Below are 12,323 nucleotides of genomic sequence, written 5' to 3'. Positions count from 1 at the left end.
TGATTTCAAAAGGAGCCACCAAGCATTTTTGTGGTTGGCAGGGCTTGTACTTTTACACACCATGGTTGTTCCATGAGCACAAACATCATTTCCTACAGGAACTTTGGGGGGGGGGGTGCGGGGTGGTGGTGGTAGTCTGACATCTTATACCTTTACCGTGATATGTTAGAAATATAAGGAAGAATTCAAATTTCTAACACTAAGATTTGCCAAGAAACATGGCATCGTCTAACTTACTGGCCCCAGCCTTGGAGCATATGTAGAATTTAGCAGATATGGCAAAGCCCGGGCAGATGAGGAAAACATTCCAGAAGCAATGTTGTGTGTTCTGTGTGTAGCTGTCCATGTGTGTATATGCATGTGTGTATTTGTGCTGGAGGGCCACAGCAGGGGTCTTCCTCAATTACTCTGCACGTTGGTTTTTGAGACAGGGTCTCTCACTGAACCTGGAGCTCACCTATTCATCTAGCTTGCCTGGCTAGCAAAGTTGCAGGGAATCTCTAGTGCCTACCTCTCTAGCACAGGGACCATTTTACATGGAAGCTAGGGATCAAACTTGGATCTTCAGGCTTGCATAGAACTTTACTGACTGAGCCATCTCCCAACCCTTCCACTGACAATTTTAGTATCTTCATAACCAGTTGTCCCAAAGCCCCACCTCAACCATGACAAACTGCTGCTATACAGTCTATACTCTTTGGAGTACCAATTCCATTGTCTCAAGATGACATGCCTCCCTCAAGTTATCCAGATGGCATTACCTATTAAAGGTACCCTCTGAAAGAGTCAGCCTTTACAGTTAGGGGTGGAAAAGGTCTCCAACAAGACCACTTATCTTAGGATGGAGATCCTTCAGGAACAGCCCTGGCAGCAGAGTGCAGCTTCCCTGGCGTGCAGAGTCCTCATTAGCCAGTAAGAACTACCACAGGGAGACGACTGGAATGTTCAAAGTAAATAAGACAGAGGGGGTGTTGTTGACAAAGTCTAAACAGGGCTTTTGGGGATTTTTGTCTTCTTTCCATGCCCATGCTCTTTGCAATCAGTTATTGCCTAGGAAACCAACAGCTCTGGCGTTTTAAGTTGGAAATATTGTATTTGTTCCCGAGGGCCCTGCTGCGTTTGTCTTGGCAGAGAGGCTTGGTAATTAAGTCTATACGTTTCTGAGGGTAGTGCCACAGTTCTGGGGGCTAGCATTCCAAATCAATTTGTCCACTGCTTTCTAACCCTAAAATGATCTAAAAATAGATACCACTTCTGTTACATTGACGTCACTGGGTCTGCAGCGGGATGAGGAAGAGCTGATCGTGAACATCCCACATAACCCCCAACTCACTTTCCATGAATTGCGTCTATTGAAATAAATGCCTTTGTCTTTTCCTCACAACCTTCTGTTAGGGTAGCCTCTCCTACCCCAAGTGTGGTAAATGTGTGAATGTGTGGTGTAAATGAATATGCTGTGTCTGAAAGAAGACATTGGCTGTCCTGTCATCCCTGTCTCATTCCCTGAGAAAGGGTCTCTCATTGAACTTGGAGCTCACCATTTTAAGAGCTAGGCTACTTGGCAGCAAGGCCAAGCAATCCTTCTTTAGCCATGCTCCCAATAGCACCAGGGTGATAGATGTGAGCAGTGACGGGACTTTATATATAGTGTTGGGGATTTGAACTCAGGTCTTCATGCTTGAACCACTCCTGTTCCAAGAGGAAACAACTATAGAGAAGGCTTCTTCTTAAACTTCTTACTGTGTAATGTTGATATCTCTGTGTATCTGCATCTGTTTAGGTATAGATATCTCTCTCCACGGCCAGGGGCCCTGATCACACCTTATCCACGACAAAGTTACTGTCATATTCCATCACTATTCATGGATTTGTCTGTGTATCTATATATACTTTTATCTATATAAGATCATATAACCCATAACTTTCACATATTTCACATATTATATTCTTGCAGCTGCCTAATAAGACAAAGGTCTAAAGTAGATGCTGAAAATCATACTGTTAGAAAGAAGCCAAAGTGGGATTTGAAACACATGCTTTTCCTATGTCACAGGGCATTGGAATCCTTGTAAACGGCTATTGGCATAGGTGTTTTCTGTAATTCAGCATTGAATACAGTATTTGCTGAGTACCCAAATTCAAGTAATTTCAGGAATCCCAAGGGTTTTCAATAACAATGAAGAAATCAAGCCCAGGAGACATTGGCATGTGGGGGCTGTGTGCTACAAGCATGCTGCTGGGCCCCTGTACCTGGGATCTGCATTCTGACCATGTATACTCTTGCTGTGGAATACTCAGCAATACTCAGCCAGCTTAATTTAGTAATAGGAGTTTGGGCATAATCTTGCCATGAAACCCACTCCAATCTTTCAATGTCTATCGAGAACATAATTCTACAAAGAGAGCTGGGGTCAGCTAGCATTGTCTACTTACTGTGTGCCAGGATCCAGGATAAGAGCTTTATACATTGGCTTAGATTTTGGAATAATAATATAAAGCTGATAATACCACCACACATTTACAGCTAAACCTGAGGCTCTGGGAGTTTAATTTGCTCAAGATCATAGGGCCTTAAGTCATAAGAAATGGAAATATCTTTTCTCCATACTCCATCTTGTTCCTATTACAAGAGTATATAAAGCTAAGTCCCTGCTTGTTCAAGACTGACAGAGCCTAGACTACATTTTCAACAAGGGTTTGCCTATTAGTCTGCCCCTACATTATCAGGAAAGGATGGGCCTCTTCTATTCAGTGTGGCATCTTTAAAACTGGAGCCCACTGCTGGTATCATTTAGATAATGGTGTGATTGAAAGGGGTTAATAAGTAAGGCAGTGTTAACAGTGTAGGGCAGAGGTAAAAAAGGTAAGGTCTGTTTCAGAGATTAGAGGAGACAAAGGTTTAGGCTTTGATTACTTTATGGAGTGGATAGATGAGGAGACTTTACTAGTAGGAAGTGACTGGCTCCTCAGGTCATATAGGCTTGGTGTCACATGCCCATAAAAGGAGTAAGAACCCCCCATAGGGAGTCCAAGGAGCAGCCAAGGTGATGGGCAGAGGGTGTGCACTAAGGTGTCATGTCCATGTGGGTGGCTGGGTTGGAGTGAGCCCCACAAGTGTCTGGTATTAGAGACACACAAGGAGTATGCCATTTGAAAAGGTAAGATGTGATACTGCCATACAAGCACAAAGGGCAGACAGAACCTGCCAAGGCTTTGAAGGTGTCGAGGCAGGATCTTGTCTAGCTTTGTTCTATTTTGTTGGAGACTCAGGGGCAGAGGACACAGGAAGGCCCTTACAAGGCTCCGAGGACAGGAATGATGTGTGGTCCTGTAAGTAGGGGATGTTGGAGGGATTCAGACTATGTTGTATGCCATGCTAAACTTGCTATTATCAGGACACCTGCATTTTGACAAAGCCTCATCTCTGTGTGGGTTAAGTCCTTTCACTCTGAGATGGGTTTGCTTAAATAAATATAAGACCATAAATAATGAAACCATGGTATTCAAAACACCTTCGGGTGCTTTTAAATTCGTAGACAACATACAGAATTGTAAAGGCAGGTGGGTATGGATGGGCCTCTGCATTTGAATTGAGTACATCAATTTACCAAGAAAGATTTTACAGATGAAATATCAAAGCAAAGAGAGAATTGGTATTTGCGTATGTTATGAATAGCCATATTAGCTAAACCAAAATAAAAATATTTTCAACCTTCCTCCCCAGAAGCTTTTTGTTATTTGCTTCTCTTTTCCTTGAACTACTTTGTCCCCATTCAACTGGACCACAATAATCTGAATTCCAGAATGCAGTTTAATTCTATTGCCATACTCTACCATCCTTTGGGTTTTTGTTTGTTTTTTATGTTTTTGAAGTCAAAACATTTAAGAGTGACCCTTTTCTCTATAATGACTAGAAAAGAATTAGATTATGACTGCAGTAGACACTTGAGAGCTGAAATTTGGAAAGCCACAAAAGCCCCTTGGCCATAAGAACTCACTCACAGTCTGTACTTGCTGAACATCTTCCAAGCCTGGGCATGAAGTAGATAGGGCCTCATTCCTGGCCCATACTACGTGGGCAGAGCCCTCAGGGCTTCTGTTAAAGACAAGGAATTGGAACTAGTCCCTCAGCTTCAGGGAAAAGGGCAACACCTACCAGCCACCCTCAGACCCTCAATCGGACAAGCAAGCCAAGGCCACAGGGGCATGAGGAACATACACTATATTTTACATGGATTTTATATAGAACCATTTGTTGTCATTGTCTTTGAGACAGTGTCTCACTATGTAGCCCTGGCTAGCCTGGCACTCATAGGGATTCACCTGCCTCTGCCCCTGCAGTCCTGGGATTCAATGTGTACTCCATCACGCCTGGCTTCTTTATGTAGAATCTTAACAAAGGAAGCCCAACCAGTCAACTATCTATCACCCAGGAAGACTCCTCTAAGAGAAATGGAACATTAAACACCCATACCATCTTCCCATAAACAAATAAAAATATAAGTAAAATAAAAGCCCACTAGCTATGTACTAAGTAGAAAGATTTACCTGGAGCAATAGCTTGCATTCCGTAGCCCTCATAATTGTAAGTAATTACTAGCCGCCTGGAGCTGTGCATTTTAAGGACAAAATGAGTGGAAGCTGGTTGCTCCTTAGTTATGAGCTCTGAAGTAGCTAAACAAGATCATCCAGTTAACAATGGTGGGTAGGGGGAGGAAAAAAGAAACCTTCTGAGAGAAAAAAGAAACCTTTTTAGCCTGACATAAATATGACAGTGATCCATTTTTAAGCCTATGCTAAATTTATAGTTTATGGTGCAACATAGTGTTTAAGACATAATTCCAGACTCCTGGGTTTTACAATCTAATAATTATCTGGTTTTACTACTTAAGTAGCTCAAATTAAACAAATAAATGCCAACTTTGTATTTCACTTTGTAGAATTGCCATTGGGGGGAAAAAAAAACCCCAAAACTGTCCTGAGGGACACTTGGGATGAGATAGTTGTGAACTTTCTGGGACCAGAACATACCAGTCAGAAGGATGTCTTAGGGAGTTACAGATGATTCTGTCTTAGGTTTTTTTTTGTTTTTTTTTTTTGTTTTGTTTTTCTTTTTCTTTCTTTTTCCTCTTGGTAGTAGCTAAATCATGAGTATTAAATCCCGTGCTCATCAGGTGATGGTACTGGAAAAATCACTTGGCCTCCATGGGCCACAATTACTCCATCTGAGAATGAGTGTGCCTACAAGGCATAGGGCAGTTCAGTTTGACAGTCTTGTACCTCTCTACTCATCCTGGTTCTACTTTACCGTCTCCTACATAACATGACTAATTCTCTCCCGAAAGAAAGTTATCTTTCACTAACTAATAGACTTTGTGACAGAGAGAAAGTGGCTCACTTCTGCTATGGTCAGCACAGGGTGCCTCTGTGTCCTTTGTTTACTTGGGGAGTTCAGCATTTTTGCTGGTTAAGTTTCCTATGATAATAGTACAATAACAACACAGCCAGCATGTATTTCTATTGCTTGGTAATGCAATGCATTCATCTCTGGGTAGACCTTTCCACTTGGAAGGCTTTTCCCTGTCACGGGTTCTCACCTGCAGTGCGCATCTCCGGTCCCCATGTTTCTTTCCATAAAGAGCAAAGCTAAACACGATGAGGCCACTGAATCAAAGTGACTTTAGACTTTGTCACTCTCTAGATTGTGGCAGTCAAAGCTCGCTCACTTCAGCCATTTAATGTCCCAGTCATAGATGGAGGGACTCCTTTCCCTTTCCTGTGTCCTGATTTAATAGCAGGGAAAAAATAAATCCATTCCAGGCTAAGCACCATGTAGCCCCATCAGTTCTGTGAGCAAGAAGACTTAGCAATGGGGAGGAACACTTCCAAAAAGATTCTGTTCCTGCCAGGTAAGAAGCTGCATCTCCCAGTGAACACCAGAGTCGTCCTTTCTTCTGCTCCTCCCCACTGATGCACAAAACAGAAAGCTGATAGCGGGGTGGTAACAGATACCTGCTGGGACTTATCTCCCATGCTTTGCCATAAAGACTGGGTATTCTGGTTCAGGGCTTCTAATCAAGATTTACAGACACTGAAACGAAGATTGATGGTAGCCTGTGGCTGTTAGGTATAGCAAGTGTTTATAGCCACCTATCCAAAAGGAAGGGCCAGAGGCGACATACCTCAGAGACAAGCAAAAAGTTAGCCCCTACTAAGTCAGTTAACATGATCTTTTAAGCCACTTTACCAAAATGTTTTTTTTTTGTTTGTTTGTTTGGTTTTTTTTAAATAGCACTGTCCTTTGAAAGTTGAGGATTTGTATCATTCAACGGAAAAAAAAAAGCATGGTATAAGTCATTGCGATCTGCTACTGAGCCAAGTCCCTTGGAAACTGCCTCCTTAGGCGGGATGTGCTGAGCAAGTCATAATCATTTTGCCAAGAGTAACCCCAGAAACCGTGGTGCAAAATGCAATGGAAAATAATGCTGCCAAAATATGAGCACGACATTCTGTAAGCGTCAGGGAAAATATGCCAGCCAGAGCCTTCATACTTTCAGACCCATTCAAACCCCAATAAAGTGTTACCCAGAAATGGTATAACAGTATAACAGTAGTTTATTCACAAAACCGAACTATTTAAGGATGCTGGAATTCTCCGTCATCCATCCTATGATAGTGTCTGGGTTCTTAATTTGTTTCTGCCTAAAGTGCCTAAAGTAGACAGCTTCCCAGGCAAACTCTGAAAAAAAGGTGCTAGTAGAGCCCGTTAGAGACTTAGTAGTTCTGATTCCTCTTAATAAGGCTCCCCAGGTCGGCTATGGCCAGGCGGAGACCTGCGATTTGCCTGCTGCGATGTGCATTAGATCCTTGTAATCTCCGGTGTCTGCGGCTGCCCCTATTCTAACTTTTCTCTACTGTCTTCCGCTACTCCGGGGCAACTTTTGTACTAGTAGATCTGAAAGCACAAGTTGGCTTGCGGATAAACCCCAGAGCACCCTGGAAACGAGATCAGACGCAGCTCAGGGAGACCAGACCACAAGGGATCCCTGCACAGTTGTCATGGTGGGAATCCCGCAGGCACAGCTGTCCCCAGCTTCTCAGGAGACTGGTGCAAAAGGCACTCTTACCTTATACTTCATCGCGGCGGTGGTCGGACAAGCCCTGGTCCTATCCTAGTCACACAGTGAAGCACTGCAGTGTCCGCCCCTCCATTGAGCACAGGGCTGGATGGAAACCAGAACCTTCGCCTCCCGCGCACTGCGGAGCGTCTGAGCTCACCGCCTCGGCTGAGACCCACGATCACGGCCCTCATTTGCATACCTCGCCGCCATTGGCTGGTGTGGGGGGAAGGTAATGCCTCCACTCCGCCCACCTCTAACTTCTGAAACACTGCGACAAAGAGCGTGTAATATGATCATTTCTTTTCACATTATCAAAAGGGCGGAGGAGAAAACAGAGAGTGGGGAGGCGGCCCAAACCACCCCGCGAAAGGAATAAAAAAATTTAAAGAGGAAAAGAAATAGGAACCAGACAAAGGAGATGCATTCCTTTTGAGATTAACCCAAATTTTAAGGAACCCGAATTCACAAAGCCGTCTGACGATCTCTCTTCCTGTGACCTAGCAACTAGTTCATAAACCCATTTCAAAGCCATTCACCTCACAATCTCTACATGAAACGAGCTGGGGAAACAAAAGGTTTTCTGTCTCCAGACTGCCCCCCCTTTTTTTTAACTAACCACCCCTGCTGATAACTCTCTGTGTCCCTTTCTCTTACCCTTCCCTTTTTCTGTGACTGTTTGCTTTCTTTTTCCCCTTCCTTCCTTCCTTCCTTCCTTCCTTCCTTCCTTCCTTCCTTCCTCCCTCCCTCCCTCCCTTCCATCCATCCTTCCTTTCTTTTTTCTTTTTTTCCTTTTCAGTGTTCAAAGCACTTTGCAAAGTCAGCCTGCTAGGAGCTGGAATACATTTCTCCCTCAGTGAAAAGGAACTCACAGCACCAGGTTTTCTGGGAACATCTCACTAGGACCTCAGAGAGGAGTATCAGACACATTAAGAGACCTTGGCAGTCTTTGATGAGGATAAAGGTTAGATGGGAACCCATGTAGGTCCTATAGAACACTCCCTATATATCATTCCTGTCTGCCCAGCACTCTGCTCTTTGCCGGCTTTGAACACTGAGGCTTTTTCCTTCTGACCTCTCTCCCCAAAATGACCCATTAACCCACTCACACTTATTACCCAGGGAGAAGAACCCCACTGTTTGATAAGCCTGGTTAAAAAAGAACAGCTTCTCTCTGGTAAGGCACAGACCATGATTTATGTAACACTTCCATTTGGAGATTTCTATAGAGAAAGAGAATCTTGCAGGAGAAGACAGAAGCTCCTTTTCCTTGGGCCTCAGGACTTGGAGCATTCAGTGACTATCCCCTAGTTGGGATGCATTCCAGCCAGACTGCTCGACTCGGGTGGAAAAAGCAGCTTACTTTTTTCCTGACTAAGCTGGACCAGAATCAGTTTTGTCTCTTGCTCCCCTCTCTAAGTTCCCAAGGATTAAAACTTTTGAAAACAAACAAACAATAAAAACCCACACACAAAAAACAAACAAACAAACAAACAAACAAGCAAACAAAAACGATTGAAACAAAAAACACAGGAGAGCAGATGCCCCACAAAAGTGGTTTGTGGGTATAGGGTTTACATTTGCAGTTGAGTTCACGGTTGGCTGTGGCTCGGATTGCCTCATCACGATGCCCCAGCAGCCTTGGTGAAGTTGATACCCTGTTCAGGCCTCTTCCAGGTCATGGCTTTTGCTCCCTGGCCTCAAAGCAGAGCTGAATCTGTGTGATTTGCAGGGTCTTTGGGACACAGATTGGCACAAACGAAACACAGTGTGGTAAAAGGATCATCCTTGAAGTCCTGAGGACACAGTAGTGAGGTATGTTTGCAGAAAGCATGTCTTGTGACTACACAGCTATGGGAGGACAATGAGTCAAAGGTCTTTCTCTCTGGAAGAGGTGCCCTGGGCCCCAGGAGATGAAGATAGCTTTACTTTGGCTTCTTCAGCAGCCAGGCTGAATAATCTGTTAATGAATGTGAGCAAGGCTAGCCCACCCCACCTGAACATTGCAAAACAGTTTGCTGAAGCCTGTTCTAGATGTTTGTGAAATTGCATTCTCCAGCTAGAGTATTCGATTCCTATCAGGTGACCCTCTTGTTTAGGAATCTCTACAATGTTGTTGGCAGTTTTTGTCTCCTTAAGTATAAAACAGAGGACATAATGATACATACCTGTTGCGGTTAAAGTGAGGATTAAATGAAATAATGTCTATAGGAACTAATGAAACTAAGTATGGTTGCTTGTTCCTAGCATTGTTATTTTATTGTCAATGTAAGTTTTATTATATATTTTTGCTCTTACTTATTTGTTATGCACCATTAGTGTTGTGAATTACATATTTGATTGTTATGTTAATGACGACTAGCACTGATGTTAAGTTGCTCTTGATAATGAATGTTGTAGGTACTCAAAAATAGGAGGGAAAAAATCCCTCCATTTGGGTCTTATTTTTTACATTTTATTTTATGTGTATGAGCATTTTGCCCGTATGTGTATCTGGGCATGCCTGGTGCCCACAGAACCCAGACAGAGCATTGGATCCCCTAAGGCTGGCATTAAAGATGTTTGTGAGCTGCCATGTGGTTGCTAGGAATGGAATTGGGGTCCTCTAGAGGAGCAGCCAGTGCTCCAGAGCACTGGGCCATCTCTCCAGCCTCCCCCCTCCCTTTGTGCCGTATCTTCTCAGAAGCGCACTTTTCTATTTAAGAAGTCTCACTTGAATGTCTATCATGGTGCCTTTCCAGGAGGGCGAAGATGAAAGTAGCGTAGACAAAGTTCCTGTCCCTCGTGGAGGAAAATAATTGAGGGAATACACAGTATGAATTGCAGGGGCAATTTCCATGAGATGAATATTAAACAGTGGAAATTTCTAGAGTAAAACAGACCAGCATCTGTGTGGAGGGTGAGTGGGTGTCTTACTTTCAATAGAGTCATCAGGGAAGCTCCTGAAGGAGGTGATATTTAAACAAGATCCGAATAACATGTGGGATGCAACCACTCCCTGATCCGAGGAGAGAACATTCCAGACAGCAGTGACACATGGACCGGACTGCAGGAGACATGAGCTGCATGTGTTAGGGGCTGCAATCAGAGGCTTGGGCTGTGTACGCAGGGCAGAGGAAGAACATAGGAGTGGAGGTGGTGGGAGGGAGCTGGGAGTTTTCCTTGAGTGTGACAGGAAGACACTGGAGTGTTCTGAGCAGAAACAGTCCATTTTCCCCCTAAAACATCACATTGTGATTTATTGGTTATGCTCCCTTTGAACCCTTTGGGGAGACACAAATTCTCTCAATGAATAAAGAACAGCCCTTTCTGTATCTATTGTCTGAGATACTGTTGTGAAAAGAATTTTAAGGCTGGACTATATAACTGAATTATGCAGGAAACCTGCAGGTTGGTACCTTCCCAGAATGGATCAGGACCCTGGGGCTCAGCCCCATCCTGCATTCACCAGCGTTCTTTTTAGTAACTACCTCTTCAGCTAAAATGATGCTTCCTTCAACCCTGGCACTTTCAGGAACCAGGGATGTGGTACCCAATGCCATCTGTGAGATTTTATTAGTAGCCATTGGCCATTGGCTGGGACACAGATGGAAATCAAGCAAATGCTGGGGCTGTCGGTAGCTCAGGCAGAGCCCTGTGGCTGGCTGTTCTCTAAGAGCAAAGGGCAAAGTCTCAGAACTGGAGCCTGTGAGCTGCCTGGGAAATCACCTAGTCAAAGCCTCATAGAGAGGGCAAAGGGGACACCCAGAGAGGTTGGGCCCCCTGCTGCCTTATGGACCTTAAGCCACTCAACTGATTTCATTTCAGGTTCCTTACTTGAGATCTCTCTGTGGTTGTGTTTGACAATCACTTTGGGACATGTTAATGCCTTCGGAGACAGAATTGGGACGCTTTGGTGTGGATGCTAATGAGAACTTCTGCCCTTCCCCTTTCAGCTCCCTCCTCCACGGCCAGGCTTGTGCCTTCCTGGCTTTATAGACTGTCCCACTGCAGAGAGTGCTGTAGCAGACGTCTCATGCCAGGCCTGGCCTAACACACTGATGCCTTTGTGTGTGCTTGTCCACAGCCCCCACCCTGCCCACCTCGCCCTTTCAGAACAAATCCCTCCTTCCCCTGACTGTGCCCCCATTGTTCTTGGAACACAGATCCCTGAAAGTGCTTTCCCATGTTTGCATGGTGATGGCGTGTTGGCGTCTGTTTCCCCAGCGTTGGGGTGGGTAGTGGACGAACAGGGTGGTGGCTGCTTGGTCTTCTGCCTCTTTATACCTTGTAGGTGCTCCAGTCATTGGCGTATGAATGAGGAAGTAATACCTCCAAGTTCAGTATAGTACCCAGAAAGGGAATAGGAAAGACTTATATTAGCTGAGAACATCCTCCAATTTACATTTATTAGAACAGACATGGAATGCACCTTTTCACAACCAATGGCAGGCTGCTGTCAGTTCTGTCTGGGCAAACTAAGAATAGCACTGACAATTTCTAAGTGGCTTGGGAGGAGGCTAAAGAATAACATTTTGAGAGATGTGAAAATTACGTGTAATTCAAATTTCTGTGTCTCTATGTAAAGATTGTTGGCACACAGCCACCCCTGCTCATTTGCATACTGTCTGCTGAGCTACAAAGGTAGGTCTGGGTGGTTGTCCCTGAGTTGGTAAATACTGCAGAGCCAAAGAACACATTCATTATAAAATAATGCAATATCCAAATAAAAAATAATTAAAAATTATTATAAATAAAATGCTAGCATGTGCTTATAATCCCAGCACCGAGGAGCACTTGGCAACTTCAAATCAGTAAATCCCACAAAAATAAAATAAACAAATAAAATAGTATTATCTGACTCTCCACAGAAAATGTGCTACTTGTGGTCTAAAATAAAATAGTACAAGACCTTTTTGGTTTTGACTTCAGATACTTCTACACAGGAAACAACTCGGAAGCTGAATGAAGAATAGACCAGAGGAGGCAGGCTAAGTCCTAAACTAAGAGTCATGCTAGGACTATGGGCTACCATTTCTAATCTGATATCAGGGTTTTTCCTTTTCTTTTTTCACCTCTGTATATATTAAATCATCCCCCAAAATATTGCTTGGGCCACTTTCCCATTCTATGTCAAGTCTATAAAACCTGCTAAAGACAGACCACTGAGTGTTCAACTCTATAAAACCTCCACTGAGAGTTCAATTCTAGTAAACCTACCAAAGA

The 12,323-nt window shown here is 43.9% G+C and overlaps 1 protein-coding gene across 2 annotated transcripts in view; it reads right to left on the bottom strand.

Annotated features, from left to right (window-relative positions):
- Nedd9 (neural precursor cell expressed, developmentally down-regulated 9) overlaps positions 1-12,323 on the bottom strand; it is a 166,853-nt gene that overhangs the window by 40,951 nt on the left and 113,579 nt on the right. The window contains exon 1 of one of the 2 annotated variants that reach the window (XM_051194382.1): positions 7,128-7,291. The exons of the other annotated variant lie outside the window; for it this stretch is intronic. Within the exon in view, the coding sequence (XP_051050339.1) occupies positions 7,128-7,139 (12 nt within the window). The 5' untranslated portion in view covers positions 7,140-7,291. Of the gene's footprint in view, positions 1-7,127; positions 7,292-12,323 lie in introns of those variants that run through there. 2 annotated transcript variants of the gene reach the window in all.

Source organism: Phodopus roborovskii, unplaced genomic scaffold (genome assembly GCF_943737965.1).
Source record: "Phodopus roborovskii unplaced genomic scaffold, PHOROB, whole genome shotgun sequence".
Taxonomy (NCBI): domain Eukaryota; kingdom Metazoa; phylum Chordata; class Mammalia; order Rodentia; family Cricetidae; genus Phodopus; species Phodopus roborovskii.
Note: the sequence above shows the minus strand (reverse complement) of the source record. Positions and strands in the feature narration are given on the sequence as shown.